We start from the raw sequence: 22499 nt of genomic DNA, 5'->3' as shown, positions 1-22499 counted from the left end.
CTATCTATTTATGCATTCATCTATCTACAATCTGTGTATCTATCTATCTACTATATATCCGTCTGTCTATCTCTTATCTTTGATCTCTATCTCTCTATCCCTCTGCCTGCATCCTTTATCCGTTCCCTTTCTCTCTTTGTACTTGCCGACGTCTCTACTGCTTCCTATCCATCAACCTGGTTGTCACCATTTATGTTACACCAACTGCTACCGTTATCTCTATTTTGTAAATTGCATCATATATTTTACACAAAGCATATAATGTAGCATGCGAATGCCTTTTTTTATCTTGTCATCTCTTGATGTAATTGTTGTTCTTCATCAGGTAACTTTGAAGACACGTTCATCTGTCACCCCAGAAGGGCCAAGCGAGGCATGAGCGTTTCCTTCTGGGTCAAACTAGACTTTGATCGCCCACCTCCCGCTCCGGTCGGAAATGCTACTGCTGCTCCTTACAACCCGGAGAAGAAATACCTTCTAAGGTTTGTTGGTTTTTTTAATTGTCTCTTATAGTACAAGTCCGCAACCACTGTTATATGAAATTGCTAGAATTAGCGGGAATAATGTCCTCCAATAGTGACATTCATATTCATCCGCATTTACGTGTGTCATGTCTTTCCAGCAAAGTTGAGTGCCAAGATAACTCACTCAGACAAAACAACACTCGCGTTTTTAATGGTCACTTTTTATCAACCAGAACTTGATGAGTTGATCCGTGCTACTGTGTGCATTAACTTGAAATTAAGTCTTAGCTATTAGTATAGCCTATTAGTTCAAATTCTCAAGGAACCAATAAAACTGGAAACAGTGCAAAGATCAGGGAGAAAACTTGATACACACAGAAGAACATCTCCACAATCCCAAATACATATAACACACACGTCAGAAGGACACATACATACATACATAAAACGAGACTGAGACAGTGGCTCTGATACTGAACCATCCTCCAAGTCGACATACAAGCCGTTTTGCATCGTAAGTGAGGAAAGGAAACTAGAGTCCAAGGAAGTAGATAACGTCAGATCTATCGATCCGTGCTTATTCCTTACAGTTCGGGAGGTCAAGGAGCATCCAAAGGTTTCAATGTCTATGTCCGGGGCGAGACAATCAACGTCGTGGTCGACGACGGTAGCACGATGACGTGGAAACAGGTGTCTGCAGAGGTAAGAAATCTGCGCTTGAGCTTGCTTCGAGATTGCATCACCGTTTGATTCCAGGTAGTTGGACAAAAGTATCAATGAATTTTCTGCAACAGATCACGACTTTGCTTGACTATATTTCTGATTGTATGGGTTTATAAAAGATTTCGTATCGGTTTCACGTATGCAAACGGTATGCAAAATATTTTATTCATCTTTTTTTTTTTGCAACATTTAATTTTGGTGTTTTTCATCAGAATATTCTCGACAGCACTTGGACCAACATCGCCTTCACTTGGCACAAGTCCGAGTCCTTCCTCATCTACATCAATGGTAAAGTGGCTACGCCCATCGACACCGTCGTCAACATGTCGACCTGTTGCTACGGCAACGCGACTGATTTTGTTGTTGGGCGAGGACAGAGTGAGGACTCGGAGTTCGGCACTTTCCGCATTCATAACCTGGTAATCTGGGACAAATATGTGTATCCACGCCACGCCCACAAGTTGCTAGGAATTACAGGTAGGAATGCTTTGACTTCAGTATAGTGTTTCTTTCTCTCGAGACGTGTCAAGTTCTACTGTGTGTTCAAGTGATTGCGATTTTGTGTGTCGTAAGTTGCAATAAGATAGCAAAGGACCTACCTGCAGTGCAAGCGATAATGATGATTATTACTTATAATGATAAAATGATCATACATGTTTGATTATTAGAAATGATATAATCATCCGGAGTCAGTTAATAAGCACATCTTCATGCATTTCTCCCAATCGTCTGTGTTTGAGAGATCTCCAAAGCATGTCGTAACTATACGCTCATTTGGATATTTCAAGATTTGTGCATAATTGAAATATTCACATTTCAACCCAATATCCATACAGCCGTTGAAAAATACTTTATGGATCTGGCCGACTTCTACTGGCCCTTCGACGCGCCAGCGAGCCTCTCGTGGCCGGTTCTCGGCTTCAACGGCGGCGCCACCTTGATGAATGACCGCCACTATTTCGGCCGCTGCGTGTATACGGACGGAAAGAACGACTACGTGCAGCTGCGAGACTTCGGCAGCACGCATTGCGTGACAAACCCGTCCCAATGTACTAACGGCTTGGTGGTGGCGCTGTGGATCAAGCTGAGAGACATACCCAGCGGATCCAAGTGCCTTTTGACCTCTGGAGCTGACGTCACAGGTGGGTTGATGACAGCATTTTTCCCATTTCATCTATTTGCCATGTTTGGGGTGAGGGGCAGAGGAGATCTCTCATGAGTATACAGAGTAATAATAGTATAGGTTCTCTCATTTTAGAACGAACATCTTCGTAAAAGTGTAAACCTTTGTAAAAGCGTAAACCTTCATTTACTCGTTATAGAGGATGTTGGTCTCTTGTACTTTTGATGGCATAGGGTCCATAATGAATAACATTTTTTCATGCAAGTTTGTGTGTGTGCGTTTTGTTTTGTGCTTGCATATGAGAACAATAACTTACAGGGTTGCCACAAATTACAATCTTAAATCTAAACCTTTTCAGTCTCATAATGGTACGTTCTTTGCAAAATGTTCAACCAGGTGAACGAGGCGTGACCATCGGTCAGACAGTGGACGGAATAGACGCAGTGGTCAGCGACGGGTCGACAACGTGGGTAGTCACGAAGGAGCTGACAAGTGAATACTATGGGGTGTGGCTGTATCTCGCTATCAGATGGGAGCGAGTTCTCGGACTGAGCATGTTCATAAATGGTGTCAATGTTGGCGAACAGGTAAAGTTGACCAAAGCAATGATTATGAAATTATAGTTACCATCTTGAAGCAAGCATCTTTTCAGTCGTCTAGAACAATTCAGCTCTGTGTGTTTCAAACAATTTTCATGTAGGAAGGTACTATTTAATTTCCTTTTAAAGAAAATATAATAGGCGATTATATATCTGGCAATTATATCACACTACCCACTGATCTAGATAGGAAAATTCCCTATAGAGATCAGTGGTAACACCCCGTGCGTCTCAAACACGCAGTGCGTCTGTTCCGATTTCTAGCCAGTGCTGGAGGGAGCTTTAATACTTGTGTCCAGATGATGTTATTTGTTGATGTCTTGTCTCTTCTGACAAAAGTCTACAGTACGACCACTCTCGAATAGGTGAAACGTCCCACATTTGCTAAAAGGGTCGCATTCCCTGCACAACAAATGAGGGAATGACAAACCATATCAAAGCTTCACCGCTAACATCGTAGTAGCTTTTTTTGGAAATGAATGCACCTCGAGCAGAATTTTTGATAAGAAACAACGACAAAAAAAAAAAAAACATACTGATGTACAGGCATGAAAAGAAAAGAAAATCTCAAAGCGCACATGTGCACTACAGTGTACTCCCGAATACGTTTACTACGTAATTCTCTTTATAACGAAGTAAAAATTCACGTCCCCAAATCATTATCTGTATATATCTTTATATACTTTATTATTCGGCCATAACGAACTTTCCATATAACGAAAGAAAACTGCCAGTCCCTATGATTTCGTTATGACGGGAGTTGCCTCTGTTACTCTAGAGTACTAGGCCTTGGCTTAATCATGATTGTCCTATTTCCTGCAAACAGGTTACCGGTACGGATGACGCGAGGAGTTCTGTCCAACAGACCGAATTTCTCCTGGGGCGATGCAGCTACTCCGCGGATGACGACGGCTTCGTGGAAGCCCACTTCGACGACGTCATCGTCATCATGCCGTCGAGTGGCGAAGATCTTCCCGACGCTTCTCTTCTTCACGGCGACCAACGTAAGCAACTTCATGATATTGTTCTTACTTTAATCAAATTGGATCTTGTAGATTATTATGCAGTATCAATATCCTCTTTTCATCGTACATAATTATCAGTTAAATAGATTTGGGGCCTGTTTCATAAAGATATAGCGTAAGTCAGTGTAAGTTGCAATCAATTTCAAATTGCGTTTCACAAATGATTTCGCGATTGATCGCAAGTAACGCTCACTCTACCGAAAGCTACGCTTGATTTTTCTTGAAATCAAGCGTGAGTTTCTTTATGAAACAGGACTTATGCACAATATTGAACTTAGGCTCGATTCAATGAGTTACGCTCAAATAATCGAGCGTAAGGTCAACTCTTTATGAAACAGACCCCTGAGCTCTCTTGCATTAGTTATAACATATCTATCTTCGCGTTCATACAAATGGGCTTGCACATGACATATGTTATATATTTGGAATTTCCAGAGACATTAATTTGAAATCTAGAATTGAATATTGATAATTGAAGGGACAATGGGCAGTATAGACGATGGTTCCTAATACCGAACAGTCTTTTTTTGTTGTGAGGTGCTTTTAAGTGATTCACGAATTTGCACGAAATTTACGACATTTGTTTACAGACGGAGTTTTACTTCTGACGCTGTATATTGTTCTTTTTGATGTAATTGGAAAGGCATTTCTGTCTTATTCCGCACCCCTTAGGATGCTCCGGTTACGTAACGCCAGACCTGCACTTCAACCTCACTTCCGCTGAAGACGGAGTGTCACTGTTCGACACCAGCCCCGTGGAGCGACAGGCGAAATTTGGGGGTAATAGCAGGGGCGTGTCCCTCTGGCCGCAGTACAACAGCAAGGGTGTGGTGGATGTAGGTGAGTGCCAAAGACGGCGGTTTAGATATACGTGTATTAAAAAGTAGATTCAAGACGGGGTAGTGACAGGATTGTAATACTAATCATATTGGTAGTGATGGCACGGTGGCTGGCAACGACGAGAACAACGATGATGACGATGATCATGATACTGTTGATTATGACGATGACGATTGGGATCATAGTGATGGTGATTTTCTTGCTTTCTGGTGTGTTAGAATGATGTAAAGTATGATGACATATTTGATGACGATACTAATTTCGAGCACAACTAGTTGATATTGCTAATGACCAAAGCCTAATTGATACCTTTTCGCCTCACAGGCAGTTTCCGTGAAAGTTGTTTGAGTTCACCGGCCTTGTGTGGGAAGGGCGTGTCTATTTCGTTTTGGATCAACGTCCTGGACTTCGAGAACATATTCGACCCTGTGACTAATCCACAAGGGAAAGGCTACTTATTAAGGTAAGAAACTCCAAAAAAGATCTTGATTTTCGATGATACAAATTTTGACATAATATCATCAGGAAGTTTAATCAGTCAAGATCATCAGTTCAATCTAAAGCAGCGACCACAGTAGCTTTGCAAGTTTATTGGATAACGTGCGTTACCTTCCAACTTTTAAATCACTGTGTAATATAATTGGCACAACAGTTCTGCTGGCACAGTAACACCGTGGACATGTTATTATCCCTCTTGACATCTTTTATATCGTTTTCCTTCATAGTGGTTTTGTTCATTCATTTTGTTCTACATAAGAATATAAAGCAATGGTAGGCCTACTGTGCTTAACAAATACATTCAAATACAAACACGCACGCTTGCACGTTTGCGCACACAAGATACCTCAAGCTTCTGCACTTCTCGTCTTATATAAACTCTATCTGCACTCAGTGTCAGTAACAATGATTACCAAGTTTTACCAGTAATACGTACATATCCATGATTAATTTTCCAGTTCCGGTGCTCAGAACGAAAATTCCACTGGGATCTCAATCATCACCAACAACATCACGACCACGGTCGAGGTTCGAACGGAACATCGTCGCTGGAAGAGTCATTTCCCGCTGAGCTTCCCGGAAGAATGGACGAACTTCGCGCTGACCTGGAATGCCAGTGACGGCATAAAGGTCTACGTCAACGGCGTGTTCCAATGTAAGTCGATAGGCCCACGATTTTGTTGTTGTTGTTGTTGCTGTTGTTGTTGTTGTTGTTGTTGTTGTTGTTGTTGTTGTTGTTGTTGTTGTTGACGGACAAACATAGTTTCCTTATAATCGGAAGCAATGTGTGATTTAGAAATGTAGGAAGCCCTTAAGTATGTTATTGGTGGCAATCATATGTTGGTCATTGCATCCACCTACAGATGACTACACGCCTCCAACGACAGTGAGCCTGTACAACTCCACGTACAATGCTACGACATCGGATGCTCCCACGACAACAGCTGAGACCACTACACAGCCCCCTACCACCACCGCTGACTTCACGACCAATTCGGTCAACACGACGAATGCAACGGACGATGGCGTCACAGCAGAAGTAACCACGCCCCAGGCGATCCTCGTCGCGACGACGGACGACGAGACCACGCCCATCGTCACCACACCGCACTCTTGGAGCCCGCGCGGAAACGACACCTACGCGCATTTGATACTGGGAGCGCGCAATGACTTGAACGAAGGCTACCTTCGCGCTGAGTTCGCCGATCTCGCTGTCTGGTACGAAGTGATTGATATGGCAAATCCGCTGTCTTCAAAGATTCTGATGGGAGAAGAATGTCACGAGATTGGTGAGTTTATGAAAGAGTAACACAACAACTGGCAACATGGTAATCTGTTTTTAATCGTGTTAAGTGATCATCATTCTAGACAGGAAACTATCTTTGGCAAAGTCTATATCTATGCTCTTATGTTATTTTTTTTTTGTAAGAAGAAAGTCCTTAAACGCTGTAACAATAATAACAAACCGTTGACACTGTATCATTATTCTTCCTGTAAAGGGAATGTCTTTGACATCGATTCGATTTTTACATAATTTCTCAAACGTTATCCCACAGTCATCACTGATAACCACGACGAGCTGGCGGCTCTGGAAGTTTGGACCGGTACGATTGAATGCGACTATCGACATCTAGCAGACTGTACCGAAGACTTGGACCAGTTCTTTCAAGTGGTGAGCATGTTTTTCCTTCTTGGGGGACCTGCTATGAAGTTCTTGGTTACAACTGTGGACAACTATTAGAGGGTGACAACGTGAAATCGTTTACACCCATCTTGTCGACCTGTGTGCACTGCACTTGCCTTGAGCCTGATCTGTGGTAGTTATTGATATTCATGGTCTCTACGCCATACCGCCATCCCACAATTGTTTATAGATATTAATCACACCACATTCTTGCATAATATTGGGGGGCGGCAAAAGGAACCTTCAGAATGATTAATTACTCTATGCAATTAAAACGATGACATGCAAAGAGAGACTGATCCACGGATGTGCTTTGTGGTGATGTTGATGGTTTTTCATGAAGGTGATAGGTAATGAAATATCATGGTGTCTGAATCCGTTTATAGTTACGTTCAGAGGGAGATCCTTAACCTCGGGAATAAGCTAGCTTCGAAGATAAGCTCTATGGGGCGCCAAGTGTCGCACGGTCGATCTCGTTACGAAAGTCGTCGAAATGACTGATTACGTAACTAAATCGACCATGCGACACTTGGCGCCCCATAGAGCTTATCCTCGAAGTTAGCTTATCCTCGAAGTTAAAGGTCACCGTTTGAACGTAACTGTTGTCCGATAAGTGGTAGCATGATTATAACTGATGCATGCCACATACACCATAAATTTCTTTGTTATTATTTTACGTATATGTATCCGTTATCGTGTAGTTCATCTTTATATCTTTTATTCCTTTCTTTGTATGTTCTCTTCCATATTCATCTCATTGACATGACTTCTTTCTCTGTCAATTCCTTCTCCTGTTGTCAATAACGTCACATTTTTTAATCTCACCGTTAAGATTTCGAACGAGGACTTCGATGACGACACGGTGTACGAGATTGCCAAGTTGAGGCTGCTGAACTACACCGTGAGCAGCACCTACATGACCGTGGACGAAATGGAGATGACCACTATCCTACTGAGTAAAGCGCTGACCCGAACTCTTTCGTCCTCTATTGACTCTACGTATGCTGAGACTGACATGAAGGTAAGAACAAGCCCTCACGTAAGGGTGGTAACACTGTGGTCTCGGAGGAGAACAGACTTTGATTGGCCACAGTGGAGCTTTGGTGTGCTTTAGGGCCCGTATTCTACTGTAGACCAAAGTTTAAACCCATTTGAAATCCAACTTAAAGTCGGTTTTAGTTTTTAGCAGAATACGCGGTCCGAGGAGTTCCTTGGGACAATAGGGTATCATTAAAATTCTAAGATGTAAAGACACTCACGTGGCACTTGTTGAGTTCTGGTGTAGGGGAGAACTGTGGCATAGTGTTGTGGTTATAGTGCAGGGCTCAGACTCACAGGGAACACTAAGATCGTACTTTTAACGCTGTGTCGCATTTTATAGATGGGGACAGAGTGTTAGTGTGGAAACACTGTGTTATAATAGGATCACTTGTGTAGTGGGAGATCTATGATGTAATGCGATCTTTGTGATGTAACAGGTACTGGAAACACTGGTTTGATTTGAGCACTCTGTATCTTGGCACACTACTGGCACTGTGTCACAATTGATGATTTCGATGCACTTTATCGTACATATGTTTCGTATTCTTATCTGCCTTCATACAGGATCTTCTTGACATTACCAGCAATCTGTTTGACAGCAGTCGCAGCCGACGATGGACAACCATACATCAGGTAAGGAGAACAATGTGAAGATGGTATATTCGCATCATATATGTATGGTGAAGACAAAAAACAAACAAAAAAAAAACATCTTGTAAACTTACACAACGTGATAATTGAGGAAACTGGTTATGGGTAAAAGAACACTATATGATGTAAAAAACAAATCATATCACTTACTCTCAATGACCAACACCACCTGTGCATGTATCCATGTATCCAATATTTTGAAGTGTTGACTGAGGAACGTTCGACGTACAGACGTGTATACGTAAAGAAGTCCAATTTCACGACATGATGTCTGAATGAATAATACACACAAGCAATTATCCTTTTGTAATATTATTTTCCAGTATCTTGGCACCAGGACTTGGCACTAGTGTATGAAAACTTCCTTTCAGGGTTATTTCCAGACAAAATGTGATATCAGTGAGAGGAAATGCAGCACATATTTGATTATATCGAGTTCGTCAAGAAGGTAAAACAGGCAGGAAACAATATTTCAACAGTTACTGGTTACGATTAGATTATTTCAAAATTTTCGAAAAGGGTTCAATGACTTCACAATAGTCTGACAACTTGCAAACTATAAAATGCATTTTTTTTTTTATTTGATGGTAGGAGGTCATATCAACTTAAAAGTGTACCCAGTGCAGACTAACAGTCGCTGGTCTCGTCATAGTTGTCAGTGTGACAAACATTTGAAAAATATAATAAACACACATTGTAACAGACACTTCTTTCTCTCAAGCTGAATGTGCCGTAAACAGTTACATTGTCTTCTCGCACTACGCAAAATTGTATTAGCAAGCTTGATTCCGTTATTTTTCTAACCATTTCTTGTTTATTGCGTGTTTGTATGTTTCTTTCGGTGTTTGCCTTCAGACTCGGCGTCGTCGAGGGGCCTACAGTACGGAGAGCGCCCTCAGTCTGGCTTCCCAGCTGGAGAGTTATCTCATGTCCATGGCGAAGTACATCGAGGGAGTCAACGGGACTCGAAGTGACGTCAACATTACCATCGTCTCAGACAACATAGGTGTGTGCTACTGCGCATGGGGAATTGTCTTCTTCAGTGAGATGTCGAAGGCATTTCTTGGTGGGATCTGAAACGGGAAGTTGATAAGTAATATTAATAAATGAAAAGTCACAGTCTTTATGTTTAGGTTGACTCAGCTACACGACGGTAAACAACAGTATGTATAGTGTATGGCCTAATATTGTGGCAAATGAACGCATATTCGATGATCACAAAGCTGCTCTTTTTGATCCCGATGATACTGGTGTGCAACTAGACATAATACGGTTTAGTAAAACACTGCCTCTAGTGTATATCGCTATCATTTTGGCCACTTTTTATAGTGTCTTGCAGAATGACTTGACTATGGCGATAGCATCAATGACTAGACAATTTGAATAATGTGAAGTAATACTGGAAATCGTGAAATCTTATTTCTGAATTGCCTGTGACTACAATACCTTTGTTGTTGTTTTGTGTTTTCGTCCAGTCGTCCAAATTGAGCGCTTTATGGCCGACGCTGTTGTTCCCGGGAGTGTGTACACCTTCCCAAACTATTACGACCCCCGAATTCAGGCTTTTAACGAGTCATGGAACTACCCTACGGACTACATTCAGCTGCCCCAGAACATCTATGACTACATTCCTGCTTCGAGAAGTAAGAATTTGAAATAACCGAATATCAAAAACTTAACATCTGAAATCTCACAAGAATGATGATGACAATGATGGTGATGATGATGATGATGATGATGATGACTATGATGGTAAAGATGATGGTGATAATGATAATGATGATAATAGTGGTGATGATGATAATGATAGTGATGACGATAATGATGCTGGTGATGATGATGATGATGATAATGGTGATGATAACCCACTTAATAACATAATAGTCACAAACATGATTTGTGTTATAGATTGTGTACATGTTGTGTTTTGAAGATTTTTATTCATCTAGGTAGTATGATTAAAGTGCGTAAATTAATCTGTTCGACTGGACTTATTTGTGGAAATCATGGAGAAAAGAGTGTCATAACTGTTCTCTCCGTGATTTTCAGAAGTAAATCCAATCGAACATATAATATACGCACTTTTATCATAATTTGTGTTATCATGTTGCTGAAGATGATGATGACAATGATAATCCTGTCGACACGAAGTTGATGGTTACATCTCTGACGTAATTCGCTGCTGCAAATAACCAGTTCCGAACATAGGTTTGTGACGGTGATGAATACACCAAGAACAGGAGGAATGTTGCTAAAAAGGAGGGACATCAGATTTAGAAGTGTAAATTGATTATAACTTTTTATGATCAAAATGCCATTGAATCTTCTATTCCTGTCATTGGATTTGTCCTTTTATTCCTTAAATTTGATTCGTGCAAATGCTGATATCATGATGCTTTGACTCGACTGCGCAGATTGTTTCAAAATTTATTGATCTGTCACTTTTGTTGCAAGATGAATATTTCCTTGCACATCAGTCATTACCATAATTGTCTTATGTTTAAGTTACAACGCCGCTATGGTAATGGTCACTTTCTTGATGTTCAGACAAAAGTTTGTTAGACTCTACATCAACGTTTCATATTGACATTGAATTTATAATTGCTCACTACACAGCAAATTGCTAAAGGTCAAAGAAGATTACTGATCTCTTATGACTTTCTTTCTTTCCCTCTTCGCAGAAAACAACGGAGAAATAACAATGGTTGGCATCCTCTTTGACACCTTACATGAGATCATCCCGTTGGAAACCATGGAAGAGTAAGTAGACAAAAGAAAAATATTCTTTTAAAAAGTGTTAAGGATAGTTACATATTATGTTGACTAAAACAAATGTAAAAATAGCTTAAGGACGAAAACTAATCTTACCTCACAATGTCTCGCACATCATCAACATGACAAGCCCACACTCTTTTGTGTTTGCACTCATATTAATTCTTCAAGTCTGAACGATCAAGAATAGATTATTTGATAAAAGAATTGCCCAACAACATAATAATGTAACCATTAAGATATAGCCAGCTTCGCCACTCTCTCTCTCTCTGAAAAAAAAATACACAATGCTGAGCAATGTCATAAAATTTACAAGTAGTTTTGTCTTGTGCAGCCATCTAGCAAAATGATTACATATATAGTCAGTACAGGAAGAAGAATATATGCGTATGCCTTTGGAATATCTTCCTTCTTTTTCAGGGAACTATACAAGGATTCGCTGAAGGTGGGTAGTCGTGTAATATTTCTGCGAGTGGAGCCGGAACTACGGAAGAACTTGTACAATCCAATCGTGCTCCAGATGGAACATAAAGAGGTGACGAGATCTTCTATATCCACTTATTCTATGATAAAACATTACTGAGAATCTATGATAGTGTTAGTTGTGATAGATAAAACCAAATAAAATGAAATAAAACCAAATAAAATTCTAGAAGTTGGTTTATAATACCCGATTTACATTTCAATGGTATAGATTTAGATTTCGCCTTTTAAAACAAATGCTAAAAACACAACGGTATATAAGTAATATCAGTTTGGAATTTAGATCGTAATCTATATGTTCGAATTTATTTGAAGACACTTTCGAGAATCTGGGTTTGAGTGTATGTTATATAGTGGAAATTACAAGTTTAACACATAAACATTGTAATCACGTCCATTACTAATTTACTCAATATGCCGAATTTCAACATAATATACAAGAAAAAAAAAGTCGTAAACTCACCATCGTTTCCACTCTTTGTGGATCCTCCACATATTTCTCGCAGACCCTGACATCCAAGGAAAAAGCCTTTTGCGTCTTCTGGGATTTCACAGTCCCGTAAGTATACCTTAACTTGCAGTATTGTCAGTCATTTAACTTCGAAAGATTTGTTCTGACTGTATAGTTCCTTTGACTGACCTTGCCAACATTTTTAGGTAACCCCCTTTTTCTCTCAAACATGAGATGTCACTTCAGTCTTCAGTTTCACGGCATGCTACTCTCTCTGAATGGAGAAACTTCGCTAAGTCGAAGATCGGTGTATATCCAATCATAGCAGTAACAGTCACGGATATCAAAATTTCTAGTAAGAGTGCTGTAAACGAATATATCGAAGAATAAACAAGAGTAGACACATATGTATTACATGCATATATGACAATCGCTCTGATCTTAGTCCTAGATTCTTTGTCTATTTCTACAAATAAAATAATCAGATGCACCCAGGACCAGGAGTAGACATTGAGTATAAATGAAAGGGGTGTCTATAACTCTAAACATTTCTTCTCTCACACTCTTCAAACTGCTCATATCGTAAATTTTCATGTTTGTCTATTGATTGTCAAGTCACTAAAAGTTTCTTATACTCGCTTCATTTTTCTCTACAGTTACACGAAGGAAGGGGCGTGGAGTATGCGAGGGTTGACCGTGGAAGAGAGCAACTCCTCCTTTACCACCTGCCACTCCGATCATCTCACCCACTTTGCAATCATGTTCCAGGATAAAGATCCCGTGGTAAGTTGTCGACTACTTTAACCCTCTGTGTGTGACACATTTATTTCCCGTCCATAAGTGTGCGTGTAAAGGTTGTGCTCATTAGACCCATTGGTTGAGAAAGAGTTAATACGCACCTTCAAATCTTCTTCACGGTAAGCTTACAGATGACTCCTGAAAACATCTCACTGATATTTAGATGACATTGATGCACCAGAATCGATATGAAATGATTTTATGGTGAAAATGGCGCTATGTTGTATTGTGAAAACAACATATTTTGAATTCTCTCGGGGGGGGGGGGGGATGAGAAAATTCTGAAAAGTAAATAACTATTCAAACATAGGATATAGGGATTTCAGAAGACAAGGGGTGGGCTATTATGACATTATGTCTAGACAAACGATCTTGATGCTCTTGATGAAAAAGAAAAGTCCACCAAAGCTATTTTTATAGTGGTTTTGTTCCTTCTCCATACACAATGTTTGTGAACGTTTGTATGGATATCATGTTTATACATTGCACTAATACAACAAATTTGGACCAAGTAAAATTGACAAATGAAAGAAAACAAAATAATCAATATCCTGAATGTTGCCAAATGGATATTGATGAATGCTTTAATCTATAAATTCGCTTCTTGAGTGTATGTGAGTACTTGGATAAGAGCTAATCTGATTTTACCTATAGTAGCTTCTTCTCATCAGTTTGGAACGTTCCGGAATTTCACATTATTATGTCTTTCATTATCTTATCAGGTGGTTTCTATTCACACCACCTACTTGAAGTACATCACGTGGGGAGGGCTGGGCATCTCCATCATTGCTATCATCTTTCTCATCATCGTTATTCTGACAGTGCCGTGAGTATCATTCATTAATACTTCCCATGATAGAGATATTTATAAACCTATAGTAACAGCTAAAGGACAAGAAGGACCCCACCCCATTTGAAATTGTCCCCATTTTGTTTACTTCTTCTTCTCCTTAATGCATCTTTTTTCTCTTCCTTCTTTTTCTCTCTGTCTCCCTTTTCTCTTTTGTTTCTTCTCCTTCTTATCTTAGTCTTTATTATTAGCTACCTCATCAAAAAAGTCAAATACGTCTTCTCGATGATCTTACTTGAATACTAGCTCAAAGAAAGGATAGAAAGTTGTAAGATGGAGAAATTTTGGTTGGTCATAGCGTTCAAATCTAGTAAGGTTCTATTATGACCAAAACATAAACACGGTTTAAAAAACAAAGACAAAAGGCGACAAGATTCATATTTCGTAATAATCAAGAACAATAGGAAATAAATGCAAACTGCGTCTTAATCGAAAGCAACTACATTATTCTTATAATGCAGAATATTCAAATAATCGTTGCTTTGAGGATAAGTATATACTTTAACCAACCGAACCACAAAAACCATGTTTCTGTGATCTCATGGGTTATTTTCCATTATAATTTTGATTTTGTTAAATTTATTGATAGTATTTTAAAGGCTAGAACAACATTTTCCGTTTCATTTCAGCCATGTTTTGGTCACGACTATACCATTGTTCATCTCAGTTACAGAATTATCCTAAACTTCTAATCGCTAGATTTACATTGATCCTTAATGAAATTAGTAACGCACTTTAAAATATTAATCTCTCAAAATTAGTGCTGTTTTTTTTTTCTGATTAATGAAGATCTTGCGAGTTAACCAGTCTATCTTCAGTCTTCTAATCTCCCATATCAGATGCTGAGTTAGATTCAGAGTTGCTAGTTTGATGAAGAGAAACTGGTCATTTATGCAGCAAAATCTGTCAAGGACCTGATGGCTTATAGTTTTTACAGGGGTATATTTTTGTGTCTGAGTCAAGAGTTTGAGGGCGTCCCAGCTCTCTCTTGTTTAGCGGTGCATCTGATTTTTTTTTAATTCTGTATTTTTTTTTTTAACCGTTCCTCTCCTCAGTGACATCCGCACGCTTCGTAACGCCATCCATATCAACATGCTGCTCTCTATGCTCTTTGCCGAGATCACTGTCGTGGTCATCGACTTCCTTCCGAACCTTGACTGGGTAAAATCATTTGTCCTCATTTCTTACGTTACGTTAGACACCCATGTGTTTTGAAAACAAAAGTGGAACCATTATTTGTTTTAGTCGAAATTTTGTTTTGCTTATTCATGTTCTGTTTTGTCTGTTATTGTAATTCAGGTGATCGATGAAGCTCGATAGCGGTTGTAGCCCCTTGCCTTCTCATCTTTAAATAGAGGTGGGCTATAGAGGGTCAATTTTAGGTCATATTTTCAGAACATGCTCATCACACCTTAGTTTGATGACTTTTTGCCTACTGACACCATTTTTGTCCCCGCCGAACGAGTTCGAGCAGGGGACTATGAAACGGGCTCCGTACGTGTGTGTGTCCGTGTGTCCGTCCGTGCGTCCGTGCGTCCGTGTGTCCGTCCGTGCGTCCGTCCGTGCGTCCGTGTGTGATCAAAATGTTCAAAATGCTACTCCTTCGCCATTTCTAACCCGATTTTGATTCTGTTTGCTTTATATGATAGCACTACATGGGAGCTTTGAAACTTCTATAAAGAATTTCAGTTGTGACCTTTGACCTTGACCTTTGACCTATATTGTACATTTTGCTTCAAAATGCTACTCCTTCGCCATTTCTAACCCGATTTTGATTCTGTTTGCTTTATATGATGGCACTAGGTGAGGGCTTCAAAACTTCTACACAGAATTTTGACCTTTGACTTCTTTGACCTTTGACCTTGATTTTTTGCCTATATTGTACATTGGCTACAAAATGCTACTCCTTCGCCATTTCTAACCCGATTTCGATTCCGTTTGCTTTATATGATGGCACTAGGTGAGGGCTTCAAAACTTCTACACAGAATTTTGACCTTTGACTTCTTTGACCTTTGACCTTGATTTTTGACCTAAATTGTACATTTTGCTACAAAATGCTACTCCTTCGCCATTTGTAACCCGATTTCAATTCCGTTTGCTTTAAGTGATGGCACTTGGTGAGGGCTTCAAAACTTCTACACAGAATTTTGACCTTTGACTTCTTTGACCTCTGACCTTGATTTTTGACCTGTATTGTACATTTTGCTATTAAATGCTACTCCTTCGCCATTTCTAACCCGATTTCGATTCCGTTTGCTTTATGTGATGGCACTAGGTGAGGGCTTCAAAACTTCTACACAGAATTTTGTCCTTTGACTTCTTTGACCTTTGACCTTGATTTTTTACCTATATTGTACATTGGCTACAAAATGCTACTCCTTCGCCATTTCTAACCCGATTTCGATTCCGTTTGCTTTATGTGATGGCACTAGGTGAGGGCTTCAAAACTTCTACATAGAATTTTGACCTTTGACTTCTTTGACCTTTGACCTTGATCTTTTTACCTATATTGTACATTTTGCTACTAAATGCTACTTCCGGCGGGGACATATATTACGCACCGCGTAATTTCTACTTTTCCTTGTTGAAAAAAAGAACGAAAAAAATGCAAAATCCGGGGTGCCCCGGCCGAAATCGTAAAAAATCCAAGATGGCCGCCGTTTCGGCTTTAAAAAGACATTTTTGGCCATAACTCGGCTATTTTTTGGTCTATTGTGATGGTTTTGGTGTCTAACCCCATGTTTTAGGGGTCAAGGAAATGGATTATCATGATAATTTCAGTGGAAAACCTAAGCTTCTACATGAAACTAACCTTTTCCCCATATTTAGGGTTGAATTTCCTTCTCCTTTACCCCTACCCCAACCGCCATTTTTTTGCCTTTTTTTCAGCATTTTTTTCAAGTCATGTTAACTACCATACTTTTGATAACAAGTTCTAGCAATCTGTTTTTGTTTTTTTTTGTTTTTTTGCTACCGGCAATACAGCAAGAAATACAAATAACTTACGGTATACATGTATGTGTCATGCCAATACTGGTATGTGGCTGGTGCATTCAGAATGCACGGTAACTGTGGAACCAGTATTAAATACTGTATCTGCTTTGTAGTGTCCATTAACATTTTGGTCATAAGACCTTTAACAATATAAATAAATAAATATAATAATAAATAATAACAAATAACTTTACATATGGTTCACATATGTGTCATGCACATATCGGTATAGTGTGGCTTGTGCATTCAGGATGCATGGTACATTGTAACAGAAGCCAGTGCTTATACTGTATCTGCTTTGTAGTGCTGATAAACATTTGGTATTCAGACCTGTAGTGCATGACACATATGTAAACCACGTATAATGTAAGTTATTTGTATATTTCTTGCTGTATTGTTGCAAGAAAACACCACGTTGATAGAGCTAGAACTTGTTATTAAGAGTATGGTAGTTAACATGACTTGAAAAAAATACGGAAAAAAAGTGCAAAAAATGGCAGTTGGGGTAGGGGTAAAGGAGAAGGAATATTTATTATCATATCTATTTATTTATATTGTTAAAGGTCTTAGGACCAAAATGTTAATGGACACTATAAAGCAGATACAGTACAATACTGGTTCCACAGTTACCATGCATTCTGAATGCACCAGCTACATGACCAGTATTGGCATGACACATATGTATACCGTAAGTTATTTTGTATATTTCTTGCTGTATTGTCGGTAGTAAAAAAAAAAAAACAAAAAGAAACAGATTGCTAGAACTTGTTATTAAGAGTATGGTAGTTAACATGACTTGAAAAAAAAATACGGAAAAAATTTAACCCTAAATATGGGGAAAAGGTTAGTTTCATGTAGAAGCTTAGGTTTTACACTAAAATTATCATGATAGTCCATTCCCTTGACCCCTAAAACATGGGGTTAGACACCAAAATCATCACAATAGACCAAAAAATAGCCGAGTTATGGCTAAAAATGTCTTTTTAAAGCCGAAACGGCGGCCATCTTGGATTTTTTACGATTTCGGCCAGGGCACCCCGGATTTTGCACTTTTTTCATTCTTTTTTTCAAAAATGGTGTCAGTAGGTAAAAAGTCATCAAACTAAGGTGTGATGAGCATGTTCTGAAAATGTCACCCTCTATAGCCCACCTCTACAAGTTTAAATTTATCTTGCCTTCTGACGGTACAAAAAAAAATGAGAAAGCATTTTGCGGCATCTTATAGCTCCTTCCGTTTTAAACATCTGTCGTCTCTGTTCAGAAATAAGATGTGAAATACCAAATCAATGGCCAACTATTTGTATGTAGAAACCAATAGTTTAAATCTGTATAGATGTTTAAGCACTTGTGCAAACTCACAAATCCATTCCAGTGCTCACTTCAATTAAGCAGGATTTAGATATATTGTGTAACAGCTCCATTCCACAGAGATTTTTTTTTCTCATCGATCACTCGTCGGAAGTAAAGTGTATCAGATCGAAGTCTGATGAATCCGACTTGTGTTGGTCCACTATCAGGCCAGTGTCAGAAATGTCTGGCGATAATCCCATGAGGCAAGATTGTCCGATAAGGATGAGGATATCTATATTTCTTCTCTAGTTATTATATATCTGTCTACCTTTCTATCGCTTATGTATATATGTATCTTCTTCTTTGCATCATAAAGATTTCGTGCAAGGCAGTGGCGTGTGTGACGGAGTACTTCTACGTGGGCGTGTTCTCCTGGATTATCATGCAGTCTTTTCATCTTTGGGTTGAAGTCAAAAATCCCAAGGACATCCCATTTAAGGAAAAATTCAGATACTACTTCCTCATCGCGTGGGGTGAGCACACAATAATGATATGCAATCTATTTGTGGTCTTGCGCTTGAAGGCACTTGCGTTTATAATTGCCCAAACTGAAATTCAAGCAACAACAAATAAAATATGCAAAATATGCAAAAGATTGAATGTGTTTCTAGTTTGGTATGTGGACAAACCATGATTTAACAGAAGTTCTGTTATTTGTTTTGTTTTGTTGTTGTCGATTTTTGCTTAAACTCCCCCTTGTAACGATCAAAACATTGAGAATTTCAAATATGTTATGAAATTACAGAATTTATAAGTTTCAAACGTTTTCTCACCATGGTATAATATCGGATATTGTCACTATGCAAATGAGGCAGGGCAATGAGGCTCTTGTCTCACAAATTTCATCTTGGGTTGTACAATGAATATTCTTTTTGTCAGCAATTACAAAAGAAGGAAAAGAAAGAGGCATGAGAGGGTGTCTATCAATATTTTGTGCGTGTTGAATACCGATTGGCACAGAAAATCTCATAGCGTCATACACATTGTCCAAATTCCCTGGCACAGAAAGTGTCAATGTATTCTTGGATTTACATTTGTCTTTCAGGTATCCCTTTGATGGTTGTCGGCGTTTCATTTGCTCGTACGTACAACGGATACGGTGTCACAGAAAAGTAAGTGATAATATTATTTTTTCATTTTGTCGGTTTCGATTTCCATATTTGTTTCATCTTTAACATTTTTTTATCACAGTATCTTATCAATTCGACTGCCTTTAGCACGCTGTCTCTGCTGATATTCATAATTATATTATGTAATAGGTCATCAATGAATCAATGAAAAAATACCGATGATCTATTTGTGATATTATTCATTTGTGTCAGCTGAAACATTATCATAATAATTACTACTGTGTCATTTTAGTTGCTATTTAAAACTTTTTTTGATATGATATCGTTTCCCTCGGAAGGATTGTCTTATGAGTCACAGCAAGATAGGATAACTCAATTCATGAAGAAGTATGATCCTGGAAGTTATAATATCTTTGTCGGCAGTTGGCAGAAAGACATTACTGCAAATCTTTAATAATATCTAATCCAATGTGTGGTCTCATCTCTCAGATGCTGGATTACGTTTGAAGACAACGCGCTCTGGGTTTTCTTTGGCACAAGTTTGGGGATGATGTTGGTAAGTGATGGAACTTTGTATCAGTAACTTAAAAAGAAATTGAATAAGAAGAAGGAGAACAAAAGTGTGTATGTGGGCGTGAAACCGCAAATCACATTTGATTGACAACCTGTTCATTTTGTTTTCCTCGCACGCGCTTTGTAGAAAATCTTTGCATACAGACGATATACTTCTTGTGCAGGCATGGTGATTTACAGATACTGTTTGAAAAGAAGCAAATAGGATCATATTGATGAATTTGATTGCAATTCTATCGATTGCTACTCTTTGCAGCTGATGTCATTAGAAATGGATTTTCCTTAAAAGTTGCTGATGTCGACACAGAAGACCTTCCAACGCATCAATGTGTCAAAGAAAGCTCGTGAAATATTCGAAAGAATATTGTTAAGATCAACGAATGATGATAATGGCTGCTGTGGTGCTGAATGTGAATTGAATAGATAAGACGCGCACGCAAACATGATATGATTTCTTCAACTTGAACATATTATACACGAAATTCCCATTGCCATTGTCACGATTGTGAGCAGAGCAAATCTTTCTTTATAATAAATCAACATGTCATTGTCTGCTTTATTATTTTCCTGGTTTCCTTAGATTGCTGCCCTCATCGCCATTGCAGTGCATCGGAATACGACGAAGGAAGCACGACGATCAGACTTGCTGAAATCCAGGGCGTAAGTTTTTCTTTTTATCGTTATAATGTTTAAATTGTTGTTGTCATCGTCCTTGTCGACGTCGTTGTTGTTGTCGTCGTTGTTGTTGTTGTTGTTATTGAAACTAAAGCATGTTGACAGTTAGTTCAAAAGAAAGACCTAAAAAAAAGGCTGTCATAATTATTACTGTCGTGCATTTCATTTCTTCTTTTCTTTTTCAACCTTTTACTCCTGTAAGTGGATATGGCGCCTTTTTGCGGTCAAATGTGATCGATATCATGCTACACCATTCGTTTACTGATATACATCGCGCTTGTACTTTAAATTATTTTCCTTCGTTTGTTATCATGAGTGGGTCTTTAGAGGAGTTTTGCGTCCAACATGATTATAACTTAACCTATGTGGGTTCTGCATTTGAATTAAAACTTACTTATACCTTTTCATCACTTTTCAGTACTAAAATAATATAACGATAACGAATATAATAAGATATTCTCGGTGCAGTTGGAATGATGATCGATGTTATCACAATCACTCTCACCATCTTTCACAAATCATGCTATGCTTTCGTAGCAAATTAATGAGATTTCTTTACAGTGTATGACATTATCAATCACATAAACATTTTTTTAAAGTTTACAGTATTAGGATTGAAGCAAAAATTAGAAACCGTACTTGCCATCTTGACAAAATATAATTTCAAGAGTATAAAAGGATATTTTTTTGTTATTATCACACACATACACACACACACACTCACACACACACACACACACACACACAAATGTTTTTCATCTTTATCTACGTCGTCATCCCTCCCCCTTTTTTCCATATGGTCAGCTTTTACTTCGTATTCGTCTTGTAAGTAAATGATTATACGGTACTTTCATGGAGTAATAAATTTCTTTATTCTGTTATTTTTACATTGTTTCTTTGTTTCTTTGCTTGCTTCGATGTAACTGTAGAGCCAGTCTAAGGGCGACCGTTCTCGCCATCCTATTCATGTCGGTCACGTGGTCACTCTATGTGGTCGAGGTTTACTACAACCACCGGTACATAGAAATCACGTATTGCTACACGGCAATGCACGCGTTGCAGGTAAGATATGGATTAACAAAGACAAAAATATTGTTTGTGTGGGATATATAAAATGGGCTATAACATTGAGCATTTCTGCGTTCTGATTGCGCTTACAGTATGACTGTATTGTTTCTTATCAAGTCATAAGATTAGACGGTCCTTAAACGCGAAAACAAGGCGATCCGAGTGTATGCATGTTGGATGCCTTGAGCATGCCAGTTATATTTGTATAGTACCTTTTTCTTCCCAGTTTCAACTTTGAAATCACCAAATGTTATCCTTTTCCCCATCCTTTCGACTTAAGCCCCATCTTGCGTCCGGTAATTTTGATGTGATCTACCACACTCACAGTAAACTTTACACTAACAGGGCGCATATTGATTGATTTCACTTTTGGATGTTCATTTTAATACAAAGAAAAAGAAAAGAACGAAATGATTTACACACTATTTCATAGGTTTTTAAAACACTGTACACGCATTTTAGTCAGTCGAGAGTCACTGTTGCCAATTGGAGAGCCCATGCCAGTCGCTGATATTTTCCCCACAACCGCTTTGTTTTATCAGGCATAACTTTCAGATTCCATGATTTGTGCGTGTAGGCATAACCCTATGTGTGTGTGATGGTGTGTGATGCGTCTATGTATTGGCTGGCTGGATAGAGTTCAGAGCTAATGGCTCAAGAGTGACTACGTGCACAAAATCAATGCAGTTCTCTGTCAGACCTTTATAAAACAATATTGCATGATGTAGGACCTACATAATAATATTTCATAAAAGATGCAAAGATC

At 38.8% G+C, this 22499-nt stretch overlaps 1 protein-coding gene across 1 annotated transcript in view; it reads left to right on the top strand.

Moving 5' to 3' along the window:
* The window catches only part of LOC140233312 (uncharacterized), a 35891-nt gene that overhangs the window by 10757 nt on the left and 2635 nt on the right, over window positions 1-22499 (top strand). The window contains exons 14-39 of the mRNA XM_072313423.1: window positions 326-482; window positions 1055-1166; window positions 1400-1664; window positions 2024-2329; window positions 2707-2897; window positions 3736-3913; window positions 4607-4774; window positions 5099-5237; window positions 5731-5927; window positions 6136-6561; window positions 6829-6944; window positions 7789-7977; window positions 8562-8630; window positions 9504-9654; window positions 10124-10291; window positions 11330-11408; window positions 11841-11955; window positions 12410-12462; window positions 13011-13137; window positions 13875-13978; window positions 15058-15163; window positions 18664-18820; window positions 19393-19459; window positions 19907-19973; window positions 20571-20650; window positions 21595-21727. Coding sequence (XP_072169524.1) covers window positions 326-482; window positions 1055-1166; window positions 1400-1664; window positions 2024-2329; window positions 2707-2897; window positions 3736-3913; window positions 4607-4774; window positions 5099-5237; window positions 5731-5927; window positions 6136-6561; window positions 6829-6944; window positions 7789-7977; window positions 8562-8630; window positions 9504-9654; window positions 10124-10291; window positions 11330-11408; window positions 11841-11955; window positions 12410-12462; window positions 13011-13137; window positions 13875-13978; window positions 15058-15163; window positions 18664-18820; window positions 19393-19459; window positions 19907-19973; window positions 20571-20650; window positions 21595-21727 — 3920 coding nt within the window. The remainder of the gene's footprint in view (window positions 1-325; window positions 483-1054; window positions 1167-1399; window positions 1665-2023; window positions 2330-2706; window positions 2898-3735; window positions 3914-4606; window positions 4775-5098; window positions 5238-5730; window positions 5928-6135; window positions 6562-6828; window positions 6945-7788; window positions 7978-8561; window positions 8631-9503; window positions 9655-10123; window positions 10292-11329; window positions 11409-11840; window positions 11956-12409; window positions 12463-13010; window positions 13138-13874; window positions 13979-15057; window positions 15164-18663; window positions 18821-19392; window positions 19460-19906; window positions 19974-20570; window positions 20651-21594; window positions 21728-22499) is intronic.

Source organism: Diadema setosum, chromosome 9 (assembly GCF_964275005.1).
Source record: "Diadema setosum chromosome 9, eeDiaSeto1, whole genome shotgun sequence".
In the NCBI taxonomy this organism is placed as follows: domain Eukaryota; kingdom Metazoa; phylum Echinodermata; class Echinoidea; order Diadematoida; family Diadematidae; genus Diadema; species Diadema setosum.
This window is presented reverse-complemented; position numbering and strand designations above follow the sequence as displayed.